At 39.2% G+C, this 19,798-nt stretch overlaps 1 protein-coding gene across 8 annotated transcripts in view; it reads right to left on the bottom strand.

Moving 5' to 3' along the window:
* Hrb27C (Heterogeneous nuclear ribonucleoprotein at 27C) overlaps nt 1–19,338 on the bottom strand; it is a 39,074-nt gene extending 19,736 nt beyond the window's left edge. For 3 of the 8 annotated variants that reach the window (XM_033476120.2, XM_033476117.2, XM_033476119.2), the window contains exons 1-7: nt 19,174–19,337; nt 17,510–17,717; nt 17,235–17,421; nt 15,223–15,305; nt 14,288–14,678; nt 12,686–12,886; nt 10,291–10,446 (exon numbers count right to left, since the gene is read on the bottom strand). In XM_033476120.2, coding sequence (XP_033332011.1) covers nt 10,291–10,446; nt 12,686–12,886; nt 14,288–14,678; nt 15,223–15,305; nt 17,235–17,421; nt 17,510–17,717; nt 19,174–19,211 — 1,264 coding nt within the window. In that variant the 5' untranslated portion in view covers nt 19,212–19,337. Of the gene's footprint in view, nt 1–720; nt 2,686–9,477; nt 9,733–10,290; nt 10,447–12,685; nt 12,887–14,287; nt 14,679–15,222; nt 15,306–17,234; nt 17,422–17,509; nt 17,718–19,173 lie in introns of those variants that run through there. The other 5 variants (XM_033476115.2, XM_033476118.2, XM_033476121.2 and 2 more) reach the window with 5 other exon arrangements.
* Between the last annotated feature and the right edge of the window lie 460 nt (nt 19,339–19,798).

Raw genomic sequence — 19,798 nt, 5'->3', positions numbered from 1 at the left:
CGAACAATCGAAATTTTTCTATGTGTTAGGTTTCAGTCTCCAAGGAACAGCGTGTCGAAATCAACTAAAGGCTAGAACTATCGGCTAAGAGTCGAAATACCATTGAGAAATTGCATCGTTCGGATTCCCTTCTATATGATAGCGTTAACGTTTCCACCGATCGGTGAAACCTGATTCATCCACCCTCGTCCGCGGTCGAATTCGTTTCCTTTCTTTCCCCGTCCCCATCGTCCCCTTCGCGCCCCTATCCCGTTTTTTTTCTCGTCGACCCCTCGCCCCTGACTGCCGCCGATCGCTGTCGATTCGCTGTCAGCTGCTGGTAACAAAGAGCTGCAAAATTCCGAGAAATCGGCAACAGTCGAATTCAGGTCGCCATGGGGCAAAGGGTCGCTCCTCTCTGCTGCATCCCCGAAACACAGACCACCCCCTGTATCGATCTGGATTTTCCCCCAGGCCCGTTCTCTGCGCGAGTCTTTTCTCCGCGTCCCACTCTCGACAGAGAAAAAAAAGAAAACAATGGTGGTGTATGTATGGAGAAGTATGTATGTGTATAGATATATATATATATGTATGTGGTATACATATACGTATATATGTCGACGTAAAAACGCGTGCACGGCCATTATTCGTGCACGCGCGAAATGTACATTTCTTTTCTTCGGTATCGAGTTAATTGAACGAACGAACGAACAAACAAAAAAAAAAAGAAAAATAATAACGTACGCCCCTATATCGATATATTTTCTCCTTCTGCTTCCATTGATTTTTTTGTTGTTTAAAGGTATACATTTACACGAGCAGACATACGAGTGCGTGTACATACATATATGTTGCAATGAATAATATAGATACATGATAGAATAGCATGTAAACATGTGTTTCTCTCTCAACATCTCCTATCTCTGTGTAATAATAATAATAATAATAGTAATAATAATAATAATAATAGTAATAATAATAATAATAATAATAATATTAATCATAATAATAATAATCATGATCATCGTTCATTAAATCGTTACTATCAGTTAACGCGCATAATATTATAATGTGTTCATCGCGACAAAAAAATCCTCTCTCTCTCTCTCTCACACACTTTCTCTCGCGCTCTCTCTCTCTCTCTCTCGCTCTCTCTATCTATCTATCTTTTTTTCCGTAAATAGTTCTGTGTATATCGCTCTGAATATCTTTCTCTTTATAACTCCTACCGTAAAATCCTTTCCCAACATGTTTTCCCTTTTTTCCTAAACCGGTAGGATGTTATTCTCCTCGATACACACTCTCTCTCTTTCTCTCTCAACTCCACAAATCTCTCTCTCTCTCTCTCTCTCTCTCTCTCTCTCTCTCTCTCTCTTATCTCAACTTGTTCCTTAAGGAGCAAAACCTTTAGGAGAGCAGAGACAATGCGCTCTGGCCTGGTACACGTTTTACTGCTACTGTGCTGACAGCGGGGTGTACGACTTTGTCCGGCCCGAACCTCGAACAGTTCCTTCGAATCGTCGCCTCACTACGGATTACAAAGCCTTCAGATAGTTTAATTAGCCATCAACGACGTTCGTCTGGATCACGCTAGATCAGTTCCGCTCTGATCCATGACCGTGTGTGTAATAATGTCGTCGGGGAAAGTCGGACACCCCCCTCGGTACAGAGAGTCGTATCGTTTTATTATTATTTTCGGTTCTTTTGTTGTATATATTTTAGCGTGTCTTATTTATTTGTTTGTTTTTGTTTTTTTTCATTTTAAATCGTTCACTATGATCACCGGGGCACTGGGAATGAGACGGACAGAAAGCGTGCGAGCGTAAAGACTCCTTAAATAGTATCCCTATATGTCACATGTAACCCCCGACGGATACGTTTTCGTTTTTGACCGATCTCTGCTTTCGTTTTCGTATTGTTTTCATCTATCTTTATTTCTCTCTTTCTCTCGTTCGGTTTCTCTTTCTCTCTCTTTCTGTTTCTCTCGGATCGGCCAGAAAACGAAACGAAATGTCGCTAAAGCAATCATATTTCTATCGGATGTCATCTTCCAATTTTTGTTGAGTTTCCGTTAATCGTGATTCCTCGTTTGAACTATTCGTCCCGCTATTCAATATAACTCTAATCGTTTCGGCTCGGTCGGATGGGGGGTTCGATCTTACCAATATAATGCTAAACGTTACAAGTATACAGGTCATGTCATTACAGTTAACAATTTTTCTCGTTTTATTATCGTTTACACAATTCGTCGACACCTTTTCTAGCTTCCCTCCCGTTACGTTTAGTTTCTTATTTTCTTCTTTAGTTTTACCTTACGCTTCGACGCTAAAAATATTGATTAAAAAGTAGATCGATCGATCGGATTCTATTCCTCTCTCTTTCTCTCTCTCTCTCTCTCTCTCTTTCGGGTTTTTGTTTCTGATTGTTTTCTTTTTTCGAGACAAAGCATTCCGAACTGTAGGAATTCCATTCACCGAACGCGCGAGATATTCCCACTCGTATCTCTCCCTTCCGGTATCGTCGTCCTTTTTTTTCCATCCCAAACGAAATCGAGTTGTGCAGAGAGACTCGATTTTTTTTAACACCTCTGCCGTGCGAACCGATTGCTCTCGTTCTGTTCCAGAGAAACCATCCCCTCCGTCCCCTTTAGCCTCTCGAAGCTGCTCCCATGCGCCGTGTCAATACCAACCCCCTTTGTACTCGCAACTACAACGTAAACCGTACATTTAGAATTTTCTTTCTTATGTAAAGTTCCGCGCGCTTCGACGCCGCACCACCCCTGTCGCAACGAGACAATAGGGTTGCTGCGCCGTCGAAGCGCGCTCGAATCCCTACAGTTTCCCGCTCAGCTAATTATATTATCCTCCTCCCTTATCCAGCCTAAGACAACACACGATCAACTTTGCCCGTCGCGATTAGAATTTAATTCCTTAACTGTTTCTACGTAAACGTAATTTAGAATATCCTCGGGTCATGCGTGTGCTGGTCTGAGGTGTGGTGGATGCGTGTCTCTCTTTCTCTCTCTCTCTTTCTCACTCTCTCTCTCTTTCTTTCTTTCTCTTCGTGTGTGTGTGTGTGTGTGTGTGTGTGTGTGTGTGTGTGTGTTTGTCAGTGTGTGCACGCGTGTACGTCCCTATATGCTTCAACATATACGACACACTATGTCTGATCATCGAATTTGTCGGAAATGAAGTCGGCGAAGATTTGCCCTAGTTTTCTGTGAAAGAGCTGTGAGGCTTTTGTAGGGGTGGGTTTAATCGAACCGAACGGGCCAAGAACAAAAGGAGCGTTGATTTTTGTACTTGGATGAGTTATCACTCTCTTCCTCCCTTTCGCACTATCTTTCTCTCTACCTCTCGCTCTCTTTTTTATCTGTTGTTCGAAAAAAGTGGCAAAAATTCTGTTTCTACTTGTCCGACGGGAATCTACGGCCAAACGTTATTCCATACACGTTGGAAAAATGCTACGGAGCTTCCACCCGTTGGTTCTACAACAAACAAAAGGGAAGAAATTTCGGATGTGTTTGTAAGGAGGATTCATCCAATCGAAACGATGCTTGGTCAAAGCGTGTGCCAGAGAAGGTGCAGTGGCCCGATGTAAAAACGTGTCGTCGTCGTCGTTTGGATTTGGACGCGTACTAATTACGATTACAACAACAGTAGGAGATTAAACACGTCGATACGAAAAGTATATAATAAAGAAACTAATAGAACGAACGAACAAACAAAAAACGAACGGTTTCTCTATCTCTCTCTCTCACACACACACTCTCTCTTTCTCTCTCTCTCTCTCTCTCGTTATAGTTTACAAATATGAACAGTAAGTATTTTAAGTATAATTAGTTTAATTATTATGACCAGTCTTCAGTGAGCGGGACGGCGCGATGTACGCGTTTCTACGTTGAAAAACAGACGTGCAACGCCCCCGGAATTATAATTATGTTTATCGTTTTATATCCGTCGCTCTCGCGGTTAAAATTATTGGAACAGACGCCTAGACGTGCGAACCTAACCGTTATACGCGCGCAATACTTGATTCATACGTATAGAGAAAATTAAAAAAAAAAAGAACAAAGAAACAAATAAAGAACAGTACTCGAATGAGATGCTACTAGCTTAATTAAATTAAACGTAGATTAAACAGTCGTCGAGGAATCGATTCGGCGTATAAAAGAAGAAAAAAAAAGGAAAAGAAAAAAAGAACGAGGAAACGACGAAAAGAAAGGCGGTTTAGGAAAATTGGGGTGAACGCTGATTTGTATGGTATCGATCTATTCGAAAGGGAGAAAAATGCACGATGAAAACATCGGTGATACGGTGTCGTAACGAATTCGATCCTACCACTGTCTCCTCTGTTTGTGTTTGTATGCGTGTATCTGTATAGAAAGAAGGGTAATCACTAACGTATGTAAAAAGTGTAAAAAGTTATCGCTATCCCGTACAGTCGATTCGTTGATCAACCTTATACTTGTTTTTATGTTTTGTTTAATTTTTCTGTTCCACTCTATCTCTCTCTCTCTCTCACTCTCTCTCTCTCTCTTATCTCTCTTTCGCTCTCCACCGTTGCAGTGTGTCTTACAGAGTAAATATAAAACGAAAAAGTAAATCTACGAGCTGTCTGCGGTTTTCGAGACTTAAATCTTAAAATGTACAATTATAGTGAGTCAGTCCTATTATATCGATTCGAGAATAAATTATTATTTAAAGGATCCCGGCCCGGGACAAGCCAGAACGTTGTAAAGGGTTGTCCTCGCCTAATCGCCGAGCCACCGGTGTGTTTACGTGTGTCTGGTTATGTCTTTTCTCCACGGAAGAGAAAATCGAACGATAATCGACCTAAAAGTATAATAAATACAACGCGACACCTCGGGAACCGGTTCGCGATCAAACAGTTTCACTAGAACGTAAAAAAAGAAGAAAGAAAAACAAAGAGACGTATACCACGAGAAAAGAAAAGGGAGGGGGAGGGGGTAAAAAGAAATAATGAATGCGTCGTGTAGTAATTAGGGAACAGAAGAAGGTGTGGGAAAAGAGGAAACAAAGACAGTAACAACCCTGAGAGCAAGTCGACGATTCGCGGGGGAGGCCCGCGAATCACGCGACAGGTAGTAACAACGGTTAGAATCAAAAGAGTATCATCTCCCTATTTGCCTACGTATTTACCTTTAATTAGATCAGTTATCTCTGTATTGAAAAATACTAATAATATTGCGTTAAATATAAATATATTATCTGTTACAATTAGTTTAAATCGTCAATGATTTCTCGAATAGCCCCTCGCTAGTTTCCCGCTTTACCGTCGCCATTTTGTGTTGTCCTTGTTTTTTTCTTTCGTATTATTATTCAGTGTGTTATGTTTCTCATTGTTTAGTTCTTCTCTTTCTTTTTCAATATCAAATCCCATTGCCTACCCACTCTCTCTCGCTCGTCATCCTCGATACTATAACTTCCGACCCGTACCCTAAAATATACGTATATACACAGTGCGGCAAAGGCAGCCATAAACATCGAAGCTTCGTATCCGTTCCTTTTCATTATCTTTATTTCTCTCCCTCTCTCGATACCTTTCTCTCGACCACGTGACTCTCCGTTCCACGCCTAGTGTTAATTTAAAAATCATCCCTCCGAGACTCGTTATAATTATAATACAAAATTAATTTACTCCGCGTACAGACTCCAACAAACGTATTAATTATACCGTTAAACGCGATCTATATAAATGAAAAGATGTGTACTCTCGATATACATTTGATCTACTCCCGCCGACGCATCTACCCAATAGACTTAAGAATGTGTTAAATTTATCCGTACGCTTTAACTTTATTTAAAAATCGACAATATAGTAGGTAAGAAATACAATTAGTTATTTAGTTAATAATTACAATCATAATCGATATTACTAGTGGTTCTTGTTTACGTTCGTTCATTATATTACTTTACAAAATAAGTTCTGAAAAAACAGCCGTAGAGATTAAAACTTTTCTCTATTTTAATTGTCCACGATCTCTCTCTTTCTCTCTCCCTCTCTCGCTCTCCCTTTCTATCTTTATATATCGCCTCTCGAGATAGTTATTTAAACAACATATCATTTAGAATAACCACAAAGTCACCGTAAAATCTGGTTAGTTTATATAGCATATCTTATTAAGTTCACTAGTAATCGAACGATACAACATGTTGCCTGTGTGGATCAGCTGTTCCTCGTCTCTACTTCGTCGTTTATGAGAAAAAAGTGTCTGTGGCCTCTGTGTGCATGTGATGACGTGTATGTATGTATTTGTCTGTTTGTTATCGTTCACGCGTGCCTCCCGTGTCCTAAATTACCGGTAACGATTAGCATAGAAAAAATGTTTTTCGAACGTATGTTTGATTGAGCTCCCTAACTCGTGTCTCACTCTCTCTCCTTGGCGTTTTGAGTTTAGTTTAGTCGTGTGTGAACTGCGTATGATTGATTTATTGCGTTGATCCCAGAAGTTTCCACGTGACGTGTTTTACTATTATGTTTTCTCTTGTGTACGATGTTCGAGTTTATTCACCGCGGTGTCAACGATAAAACCACGACAAGAAATGTTCCTATATATATATATATACCGAATCGAGAAACGCGAAATGGTGTGAGTCGATGAATAGTATATACAAAGTACATTAGTGTAACGTGTACATGTGTGTATAGATGTATATATGTATGTGTAGAATCGATTGGACAGCGATGATCAAATGGCGAAGTTCTTTGCTTCCGACGAAACTATCATCTTGTACATCGATCTTTATTTTTTGCTGTGAAGTTGTCTAATTGGAAAAGAAGGAAGGAAAGAAAAACGGGGGAGGAGGAGGAACGCAAGAGCGGATATAATGAACGTGACACGATTTGCGATACGATAAAGTGAAGAACAAGAGGACGAAGAAACGAAGAATTGAAAAGAAAAGAAAAAGGAAAGAAAACGCAGAAGGAAACATCGTCGCTACGAGGAGACACACTAATCGTATTGAGATCATAACGAGGAAGCTTACACAAATTGCTGTGGTTCCGTTTATTATTTGTTAACCCTACTAATTACCTTGTGACCTTGTAAAAAATTTAAAAATTACATTAGAGCGTAATACTTGCGATTCCTTATTGACAAAAGTAAGACACAACGCGACCCGCTCAGTAATAAACGTGAGCATATTTCTATATTTGAGAGCCTTCGTTCCGAAATAGTTTCTTGTTTAGAACTATGGTAAATCCTACAGAGTAAATACAATTAAGTCATATATTTAATCAGGTAGACTTTTCAGATCGACGCCCCCCGCCGAGAAAAAGCGCACACAAATGTTTACACAAATAATTTACCCCTCCCTCCATGCATAGATACAATGATCTCATCACTTTCCTCTCTCTAATCATCTAAAATTTAAAAAACACTTATTAAGCATCATCGTACAATATTCGTAATTATCGTAGACGGTAATAATAGTGTGTAATTATCTTCGTATATGCACGTATAACGTGTTTATTCGTTATGTTTGCATGTGTGTATGTGTATGTGTGTGTGTGTTGGTGTGTATGGGTGATTCGTTTAATTAGTTAGTTAGTGCAATCATAGTGGTTGCAGTAGGAGAGCAGTCGCAACAGTAAATATAGTGGTAAATAGCTGTAAATAGTTTTTCTTTTTCCATTTCGTTTTATAATGGTAATAGTATAATAGTAATAATTATATCGTAGAAGTAATTAATAATAGTAACAATAATTGTAGCCTTAAACATGCCTAATAATTAACTATTATAAATCCGAGGTAAAAAATAAACTAGTTTTCACATTATTTGATGCGATACAAGCCGTACAGAAACCCGTCTGACGGTTGTGAAAGTTCTTATGATACAATTCGTTTACGTACTTTTCTTTTTCATTAATCGTTAAAAAAAAAGAACAAAAAAATTCATCATTATTATAGTTACACATTGTTGTTCGTCCACGATCTTGTCCTGTTCCCTTCCGTAATTATTTACCTCGAATCGGAAGCGGAAAAGGACCAGGTGGACGAACAACAACTAAAGTCAAAAGGCGACACAGAGTATAAACACGAAGAAAAAAAAAATACAGAAAAAGAGAAGGGGGGAAAAATAGACAATAAACGTCTAAAAGACAAAACTACTACAATGATATGACGTGAAAAAGAAAAAGAAAATGGTTGAAATAAAGATGCTTAAGGAAACTGCACCCTGCTGTCAAAGAGTCAATATAGATTTTATACATACATCATATTAAAAAGATCTATTCTTTTATACTTTACACTATCTATGTAGTTTAGATATAATAATTCAGCCTGGGTGTCTGTGTGTCTCTCAGCAGTGAACACGTCTTACTTTTAAATTGTCTCGTTTAATAATTACTAAATACATGCGTTCTCGTTTCCTTTCGTCGTTACTTTTCGTTTCCCTTTTCTTTCTGTTTCATTTGTTTAAATTCAGTCGAATCCATTCGTCGGCGTTACCCAACATATCAACTATGTTTTTGTTGTGTTAATAAATTACGAGATCGTGGAGGGACGGGTGTCTCGAATGCTCGACGGCCAAAATTCGCTGGCCGATCTACCACTGGAGACTATTAATAATTAATAGAGCTTCCATGATTTAAACATTATTATTCTTAGTGTCGAATTACCGAAGAGTGTTCACTAACTGTTAATTATCAATAAAAAGAGGTGAACGAGCATCGAATAAATTTGTGCCGTCCGCTGAGTAGCGATTCTCAAAAAAAAAAACCTTAAGATATCTCATTCACCCCCATCGTATAAATGCTGTTTAAAGTAATTAATGATTCCCAGCATTCAGTATTGTTTTGTTCTTTACACTCGCTTCTTACTGTATCCTTGTTCAGTTACTTATTCATTTTCTTTCATGATCATCGTTATCAGCATCATCCGTAATCATCATCACTATTATCATCGGTTAAATAGTTTCGCTTAATTTCAACTGTCGATTCTAGTTTACTCTTAAAATACTTCTACAATGTTCCGCTTCCTACCCTCTATCCCAGTGCCATACACAAAAGAAAAAAATGGAGTTCGCTTGCACCATGGGTGTGTTTGTTTGTTTTTCTTTTTCTCTTTTCCTTTTTTTTTTTTAAATCGTCGATCGTCGTTTATATTCTGTCATCATGTTATACGATTTTTTTTCTGCTTTTCAATTTATATATATATATATATATTTATTTTGTATTTTTTACCTCTTCTTCGAACGAGCACGATAAATTGTATTTTTTTTTTTTAAATGTGTGTGTTTCCATTTCGTTTCGAAACCCGACAAGATCATGGGCCGTTCTCGCGAGCGATCAATGAAATCAATGCGTCGACAACCGAAGGTGAACCTAACCACCACCCACTCCTCTTCCGTAACTTTTCCGATTTTTGTTTACAAAACTTTCGGCAGATGTGCCGTTTTTTACCTTTTTCTTTTTTTCCTTTCTTTTTGTCGGGCACTCTCTCTTTCTAGCTCTCTCTCACTCTCTCTCACTAGCTCTCTCTCTCTCTCTCGCTCTCTCTCTCTCTCTCAACCCTCAAGCTCAACGGTTCCAATCATCCCGAGAAAAAAGATATGTTAGAAACAATTCGTGTCGGATCAACTGCGAATACGACCGCTCGCGAACGACATGCTGTCTCGGCTGGGACATTCTTTGCGAGTGAGAACGGATCCTGTCGATGCGAACACTATCGTCACCCAGCGACCGAAGGGCAAAATTCAATGGAACATACTTTTTAATTCCAACGTGATCCTGCAACGAATACCAAAGTGTATATTAAAACAAAACAGCAGTACACAACACCTCTTCTGGAAACGCTAGATTTCTTTCTTTTTAGAATGCCAAACATATTATTTTAATTAATTTAATTCATTCAAAATCAAAGAGATATCTATCTAACTATCTGCATCTCTCTACCTATCTAACTATCTGTCTATCTATCTAAACATTAGCTAATCGTTCTTTGTTTGTTTTTTATCGTGCGAGAACAGTTACAAAGAATGTCCCAGACCCCGAGTCCGCAGAATCACGATCAATTTGTAGACGTTGCGTTATCATCTTTTTCTTTCAGTATTTTTTTTTGTCTGTTTTCCCTGAATATATATATATATATATATTTTTTTTTTGTTTATATATATACTTTTTATATATATATATATACATATATTATGTAATAAGAAATAACCCACGAGCAAGGCCAAGCCATTCAGCGCATCTCTCCATCACGGGTCAATTAAAATGGTCATGAGGTTTGCCACTCTTTGAAATCAAAGCCTTGCTGGGGTTTAGGGGCGCTGGCGGCATACCCACCTTGGTTGCTTTCTCCTCCCTGATATGAACGCTGTGGATAACTGGTGTCAGCGTAATTACCGTATGCGGAGTACCCAGTGTAGTCCGGTGTCTTGGCTGAACTGCTACTGGACCCAGGTGCACCGGAGCCGGTGGTCTGTCGCGAGTACATGTCACCTGGAACATTGATTTTTCAAGTTGGAGTTATCGAACCGCCACCACTTACCGCGCCTCATTTATTCAGAAGCGGGGAAAACTGTACGCGGCCGTCGAAGATACATTTTCAATTGCCGATTAATAATTAGCAATTTTTTTCATTCGACAATCTCCAGTCTAAGGAGTCCGACGAGTCTAATGAGACCGATGCAAAATTTTCGTTGGTGGTGGAAACGTTCGAAATTATTATCAAAGTAATAAAGTCTAGAATTTTGTAGCGCGAACGACGATGCTCAAGTTTACGAAGCCCCTTAATCAAGGAAATAAATTGAACAAGCAATTAAAAAGTGTATCCCCGACATCAGACGTTCGTTGAATATGTTAGTGTCTCTTTGGAGATAGCGTAGTTGTACTTGTATAAAATACCAAGACCAGTATATGAGACCGAAACACGTTCGAAGCGTGTTCAGCTTTCGCTCTTCGTCCGATATTAATTACTTACAAAGCCGACGGCGTAATTTTATAAAGGAGATCCAGGAAAGCGAGTATAATCGGGCAGAGAGAAAGTCGTGTGCATATACTGATCTCAGGATTCTACGCGACTGAATCGATGTCTATTGTTACTCAACTATCACAAACATGTTCCACGGACAAATCAATCACTGGGAATAGTACAATTCGACAAGAGAAAATAGACATGGATCCGAGGCCAGAACTCTGCTGGTAGGCAGTACAGGAAATGAAAGGAGCGAGAGTAGGATTGTTCCATCATACTTTACTTGCGAATCATTGCTAATCGTTGGAAGAAAAAAAAAACGAAAAAAATATATAAATACAATCAGGAATTTAGATATTCGTCCGTCTCGAGCAACGAAATGAAAATGAATCTAATGAACTAATTACCAAATACCTGCTCTATTGTCTAATTAGGCGCCAATGTAATCAGCTATTGTACACTAGGAGGTACTATTTCAGAAAACAAAAAATAACCAACGTAAGCAGAAAGAAAATACTTGTATTGGTTCACGTGGGTCAACGAAACAGTAAAGATAGTTGAAACAAGTTACCAAAAACTGAAAAACACAGTGAAACGATGAATGAGGAGAGTGCGATGTATTGGATGATCACTACTGTTGCCGGCTAACAATCAGAAGCGTAAAAGAACTATGAACAAGCGTAGCTCTCTAAAATAGTTCACTACATACTCTAATCGCAATCGTGTCTTTCTAGTTAACGGTCTCACTTTAATTTCCAGTACGTCCTCGTGTGGCTCGTACGGTCACGCATGCCTTCGGCCCAAAAAGCGAACCAACAAATTCACAAACAAATTGGAAAAAGAAGGACTTCTGGGATCGAAGGATGTCTTCGCGTGGGATCGAACGTACATTTGTTAAAAAAAAAAGAAAGAAATAACAAAGAAATTAATCTAGGTCGTCAAAATGCTTTTTATTCCGACCCCAATGCATACAAGCTCTTGTATCTCCGTAAACTTCGAACAAAAACACTATCAACCCTTTCGGTACGAGCGCCGGATATATCCGATATACATCCGATGACCAATATGGACGAGTGCCGAATACATCTGGCATCCATGTAAGCCATATTTCTGTAGGCCATTTACAGAATGTTTACAGGAAACATTTAAAGAAAGATTTAGAAACGGATCAAGCATAGTCATTACTTAACGCTTAAGAAAATCTTCGTACAAAAGTGGACTGACCCTGCGTTATGTGCGCATTTTCGGCGCGGCACCCCGTACAGTGGGGAGTGTCACGGCGGATAAACGCGCTCGTACCGAAAGGGTTAAACACGATCCCTAAGGGGCCGGGAAACTTCGTTGTGCAACACGCGTGGCAAGGCAGCGTTAACACTAGATCTACTAAAGTGACATCACTTTACTTCAGAGAAGCAAGAGCAGTGCATTGATAAATTTGTAGGAAGGAAGTACACGTCGAACGCATCTTCGTTGTCTCTAAACTAAAAAATCTTCATCCGATTGGATTAAAAAGCAGAGTTCCAGTGTTAACGAGCACAAAGAGGAAAAGACCGAGAGATCTCTAAGAGGCAACATTTAGAATGGAGTCGTCTTTTTCAAGGAAAAAGAGGACGGCCAGGGGTCAGCGTACTAGTCTAAACAGATAGAAACAGAGAAGGAGACAGTAGGTGGCTTTAGCTAGAGTCAAACATTTGGTACTGGAGCTGTACGATGCGAAAGGGTGGAAAGAGGAAAGACGTTGATTGACTGAGCTTGAAGACTCACCCTGCGGGCCAGAGGGGTTCGAGTTGGAGTTGGGCTGCGAGGAGTTGGGCTGAGGGGGCTGAGGTGGTGGCTGGGTCCCTGGAGGGGGCCCATTCTGTGGCATGTTCCAGGAGTTCCAGGAACCCCCTGGCCCGCCCCCCGCAGCCCCGCCAGTACCCGCCGTGGGCCCGTAGCCCCCTGAAGCGGCCGCCGCCGGCCCACCTGCGATCATCAACCACACAAACACGTGTCACCGACCACCGACGTCTTCTTATGCAGTTTTCTCAGGCTACGTTCACTCTGCCGATCCGCGCCCCTCGTGTTAAACTCTCTCGAGAACCCTCGACAAGGTCCTCTCTCTTCCGAGGTAGCCCTCGTGTGACTCGAGAAAATGCAAATTGCTCCAGACATCGTCTTTCCCTTCGACATTTCTTTTATGACTAGCTTACGATTCGGAATTCGTTTGATCGGATAATGGTTTTCGAGGTGTGTTAGGCGTTAGGTGTGGCTACGTTAGACGGCAACAGGACAGCAAAGTGAACGTACCCTAACTTGGTCAACCACTTCAGTGCCAAGCATGCACCGATAAGCGGTGTTTATTGAAATGGAATCATGAGACTTCAAAGAAAATGCTCAAAATACCAGCGGATCGCCGCACCGTCGGCGACCGTTTAATTAATTGCTGTAAAAAAGATGCGAACTTTAAGCAACAGACTCCAAAGCGTTTATTCTCGATCGCTAATGGTGAGAAACTTACCTCGGACATCTCTTCTATTCTGAAAACATGTGAAAATCGTACAATAATGGAATGAGACAATCGTTCGTTTTCTCTCTCTCTCCTAGAGGATGATGAAGGCAAAAATTCAAAGGAACGACTAAAGCTTGCTCGCTCGTTGCAGTCTTGGCACTTGAATGGGATTCGTTTTGCTAATGAGAATGTACCACGCGATCTTTCGCCAACGTTTGCGCTTGATACTCGATAATGGAGGATCGAGCCCAAACGTTATAGAAAAATACTATGTTCGCGAAATTTTCCGTTGTTCTTCGCGCAACCGATGAGAGATGATTACAGTACGAGGAAATTGTTCGTCCGCGAAAAGATATACGCGCACGTATGTATACACATCAAGCAATTAAATGAGAGTCTGAACCGACGCAATCAATCCGAGAGATACTCGTTCATGATTGTCCTAATGTATTCTCTTTCCATATTGTGTAACCTCCAGGGGGCATCGAAATAAAGATAATTAATCACGCGTTCTATAGGTATTGGTTATAGTTTTCTTATTCTCGATTTCTCTCGTGTTCATGTATCTTTCTCTTTCTTCTCCTAACATCTCCAAGGAGGATGGAGGGGGAGAGGGCAGGATCAAAGTTATTGTTAATCTTTATAACTATGACCTTATCATGGTGTCGTCCTTAAGTAACAAATGAAAACATACTCGAAACAGAACGCTGACATTACATTTCCAAATACGGAGCAGCTCGATCGAAAGAACGTACAAGACAATCGTATGTTTATCCTCAAAATTTGCTAATTAGTTAGTTCTTTTGACTCTGTTTCAATCGCGTTTATGGAGTCGATTGAGCATAAGTAACTACGAAATCATGTGGGGAACTCACCATAGCTGCCGTAACCTTGAGTAGCTGCTGCAGGTTGTACGTTGTAACTGCTACTCCATTGGTGATGAGGAGGTGGGGGGATCTGCTGTTGTTGAGGAGGACCCGGAGGTGCACCCCAACCTTGAGAATTATACTGAGTGGTGTAACCAGCATATCCACCAGTTTGAGGACTTGTCCCCCAGCTCTGATACTGCTGCATCATATTCCCTGGCGGTCCCATGGGTCCCCCCATCATCGGGCCACCCATCTGACCATTAGGCCCACCCATGGGTCCCATATTCCCAGCCATTCCCATCGGAGGTCCACCAGGTTGCGGAGGACCCCACTGTCCTTGATGACTGTCGTTCATTTTACTGGAAGAATCACGTGGCTCCGCACGCTTGATCTCAACCTGCAACCAGAAAGAGCCGAACCGAATTATAGAAATCATTTCTCGCCGGATCCGCGGCTACTTTTCGATCGATGGAGATCACCGATATAGTTCTAATTGAAACAATCCCGCTGTCGCCTTAAGTTCCGTTTACAATGATATATCGAAGCTTTTGAGAGAACTCGCCAAGTCTTACATAAATTCTAATATGCTAGATATTATACTAAATTTTTCAAATTGTATTACTCGCATCGTACGAAATTTTCATTTGCTTTTTCTCTTTTCGGTTTGATCTTTTGGTTTCTCCTTTAACCGATACTTACATAATAGTAAACTAAGCGTACAGTTGTTCAGCGTTTAACATTAAGTACGAGAAAATAGTGTAAAATAAAATAAGTACACTATAACTAACAGTATTACGGTTAAACCTATGTAAGAGTAATGTAATTAAATTAAATTATGCTAACGATCGTACTTATTATTATTTTACATTACATTATTCTAGGGATATAATGTATAGATAATTTGTATAAATTATATATGCTAGTGTGTAGGTATGCTATACCTGTTTTCCGTTCAAGTTGACGAAATGCTCGGCGACACATCGGTCCACAGCATCTTCATCCTCGAAGCTGAGAAAGCCAAATCCTGCCGTCCAAACGTGATAGTATATCAAAAATTGCCCCACATATTTACACAACAAATACACCTTTCATTTAGTTTTTTTGTTCTTTGCTCATTTGTTCTCATTTTATATGTAGCCGTTCTAATAACTTTTGTTTGTATTGTGAAGATTACAGCTTGTTCATACAATTCCGTTTAAACTGTCCATTATATCTAATTACTTTTGCTAGTGTTAATGATAATAACAGTGACTAGGCTTAATTTGGAGTATTTTTGAGTGTATAAATAATTTAATATTACAATTTTAATATCGATTAAAAACATGCATCCTCTAGAAGTTTTAAGATACTTATTATTACTATCCATCTTATATGTGCACATAAAGCTTAATGTACTTAATCTAAAAAATTTATGATGGCTGTTTTGAAGAAGCTTTTCTTTTCGATTGTATTTAGTTATTTTTCGTGATTCTAATTAAGCGAAAGAATAATATCCACATCGGATATTACGAGAGAGTTTCTGTCCATCCGTGTATCATTTACGACGATGATTTTATATTATCTGCAGATAATTGTCATTTTTTTTAAGTTATGGCATTGAAAGATTAATGTACAAAGCAATCCACACTGTTAAAAAAAAAATAATAAGATGCGCAAAACGAAAATTCATTTGAGCTATGAGAACACACTAACTTCTTGAATGCAGCCACCAAAAATGAATAAATATTTAAAGAAGAAAGAAAGATATAAACGTGTATCTCGTATTTACTAAATTGTTTAACCACAAGGACACCAATGTTAAGGCAAAAATTATTCTATACTAAAAAGCCATAGAAATTAATGATACCCTAGTTTTATTTTAGTTATAAATTGTATACTAACATTTAAGATTAATTCTTTATATAATATATTATGCCGGTTAATGATAAATATAAGTAATTGATCTTATTATCCAGTGGACAAGACAAACAGGTGGATATAATTTAATAAAAAATAGGATATACAACGTATCTTACTAATAGCTTAACTTCAACTTATGTTATGTACATTTAACTTATGTACCTTAATAACCTATTCTTAATAAAAACTTAGCCAAAATCACATTATGTGTAAATACATTTAAATGTAATTTAATGTAACATAAATAATTATCTTAACTTCTTTTTAAGGTAAGACAAGGCGAATTATTAAGTGTAGCAAAATAGGATAAAAATACTACATAAATAGCTATATAAGTATAATGCATATAAGTTTCAGTTTTGTGGACAGGAGGCTTAAAGTATTTCGTAAATATATGTGTATGTATATACGTATATATATAAATATATATATATCGAAAATAAACAATATTAATTAAGAAGAGTATGAATCCAGGATGTATTAATTATAATTATTGAAGGAAGCAAGAGCAGGGTCGTTTAAAGAAAAAAAAAGAAGGGTAATCAAGCAGGGGAAGTTCAATGACCATTTATTATTGACTGGCTTAAGCATAGAACTGTGTTTAACTTTTAATTAATTATTTGCTAGTCCTAGTATTTATGCATAATTTTTAGATTAAAAATTGGACAAAATTTTGAGATTGTACTTCAAATGGGTGTGCTGCATTCAAGTCAGAATTTTTGATTTTTATTTATTGTTTATCAGAGATACCACCGCTAATTTTACACACGCTATTTTTTTTTTTTAATAAATAAAATTCATTTGCTACTATAAGAAAGTATATATCTGTATAAAAAAATTTATTTCAAGAATTCTGACTATAATTTTGGTCACATAATAGACAAGATAATAAAAGTAGACTACTTTCCATATTTGTGATGCATTGTTTTCTATAGCTTCCATGATAGTAAGAAAATAAAATGCAATTGTTACTAAGGAATTTATTGGATCCCCATGGGAGCTGCAGAGAACAATGCAAAAATATAAATAAAAATAATTATTGCAGTGTACTCACCTCTTGATTTCTTTTTCTCCTGGTCATACATTATCACCACTTCCATGACTTTGCCAAAGCGATTAAAGAATGATCTCAGATCAGTTTCTGTTACATTACTTGGTAAGCCACCTAGGAAAACTTTTGGGAAGCCTCCACTACGTTTTGGCTTCTGTTGAGTACGTGGATTACATGGTTTTGGGTCAATCTGCAACAAAATCATCCAAATCAATGTATCAATAGAATTCCATCAAAATAAACTGAAAAACCTTTTTGCTCTTAAGAGTTGTACTCACCGTGCGCCCATCAAGCTGATGAGGTCCATTTTGGAGAACCAAGGGGACATTAGCCGGGTCACTGAATGTTACAAATCCAAAGCCACGGCTACGACCAGACTCACTGTTTTTCATAACAACGCAGTCAATTACTTCACCATAGCGGCCAAAGTAGCGTTGCAGATTTTCCTGTGTTGTCTCCCAGGACAAACCACCCACAAACAACTTTCTGCGCCAACAGAAGAGAAACAATGTGATTACATAATTAGTATTAATCTAAAAAATTAAATCCACAGGGTATCCACAAATAGAGACAGGGATTTTTTTCTGCACTCATTTATAATCGCAAGGGATATTTGTTGCATTGAATTTCTGCGGAGGGGTTGAGTTTACGTTTGTACTCGTTAAACTTGTGATATTAAATTCCCGAGAATATCGGTGGATCCCCTGTATTTATTAAATTTATTATAATTACTATTAACGTGATTTCTAATTAAAACACTTAATTGGAAAATATCCGATAGCTTTAGATGCAAATTCCCCGAGTGCAGCAAGAGGGATGCACATTGCAATGTGCTGAATAATACAGGCGACCTAGGGTTTCCCAGTTACGGTTAAAACGACTATAAAATAAAGCCCAGCAGGCCGCATAATAATCTCAGTTAGCCGAGCGTGTGCGAGAAAAAGCCCGACGGCGAGAGAGCACGAAAACGCTGTTCAGGATATAGAGCATAAAAATAGGGGATCTAGAACCGAAGGATGGCGGTGAACTTTCGCGCAGCGACTATACACGGGAAAATTCATGGTTTCGTCGGCATAACTCTAGATTAACCCTTTCTTAGCTAAAGGCGACTATAGCCCACCGGATAGTGGCCGGATTGCTTTACACTACACGCGTCTATAGTCGCCCGTAAAAATTTTAGGATCATTAACAGCTTCCCTAGAGTATCCCTATTAAAATTCATTCGCTGCAACACCGACAGATCGTTACGGCAAAAAATATAAAAAATCGAACTGAATGGTCAATGGCAAATATACGGTTTCACCGATAGGGGGGAAAAAGCAATCAGAGGTTGCCGGGTGAAGGAGACGAAACACGGTGGAAAGCCGGCATCGGTGAATAATTAGGAGTGTGAATTAGTTTTGAGGGGTTTCCAAAGGAGGGCTCTAGTTGGAGATGCAGAACTGCAAGAACTCCGTTGGACCAAAACTCGAGCCGCTTCGCAGAGTTGTTATTATTACGATATAACTTGTATTAATATTATTACAGTAGTGCCTGGAGCGCGGCGAATTTTCACTGAACAATTCTCGCGGAGGCCCCGATTCGGAAAAGTATTCGAAACTAATTCACGGTGTGTGCCGATATTTTCCCCCCGTCGCGAGAAAAACTACAACACCGAAACCGCTCTCGCTGGTCCGGGGGGGAAGAAAGGTTGGCCTCGCGTATCGAGGCTGCTCGTAAAGGACCGCGATGATGTCCGATGACGTCTCCGGTCGTCAGAAGCTGCGATTTTAATCACGATCGAGATAGGATGCTAACGAGGTAACGCGAAACCCGAGGTGAATGGGATACGCAAATGGAGATCCCACGCAATAAGAGCCGTCGGGCCGTGTACGCGTCCCGATCGGATACGAACGGTCTATCGCGCGTTAATGCGGTCGCTTAATCACGTTTCTTTACTCACCCCTTTTCGTCGTCGTCCATTTCGGTCTTCACTCTCATAATATTTCACTTAAAACTACGAGAATGTTGTTAGTATAAGGGCGCGAACGGGAATATGGCACGATGCTTAGCGCGGACGAGGGTAATGGCTCCCCACAATGAACGCGACGTCGAGAACAGAATGTAAACGTAACGAAGCGAATCGCGTCACTTCCGTCGACCCGCCGAGTCAAATCAGCAACCGACGATCGTCGCGCCTCAGGTGCGAATTTGTCGAAACAGTGCGCCCTCTATAAACCACGGTAGCCCGTGCATTCGTGGCCATTTTCAATCGAGGCTTCACGTTGATCGATTTATATATTTTCATTTAAACGAACAATTTCATTTCACGATGCTTTCGACTAAAAATTATTCCTAAGAAAAGACAGCTATCGATTGAATTATCTTTACCGATTGGAAACAGTCATTTTTGATCAACAAGAGTTCGTAGAAAATATTAATCTCTGATCGTTAATTACTGTTGGTTTTTAATTGAAAATTTCATTAGTTTATCGATGCTAGGATTCAAATCAAATCGCAGCGAAATATTGCAATTGATTTAATCTTTTAAACGACTGCAGATATTAATTGTTGATTTCCGAGCGTTC

This window comes from Megalopta genalis, chromosome 4 (assembly GCF_051020955.1).
Source record: "Megalopta genalis isolate 19385.01 chromosome 4, iyMegGena1_principal, whole genome shotgun sequence".
Classification (NCBI taxonomy): domain Eukaryota; kingdom Metazoa; phylum Arthropoda; class Insecta; order Hymenoptera; family Halictidae; genus Megalopta; species Megalopta genalis.
The sequence above is the reverse complement of the archived record's forward strand: the minus strand, read 5'-3'. Positions and strand labels throughout refer to the sequence as shown.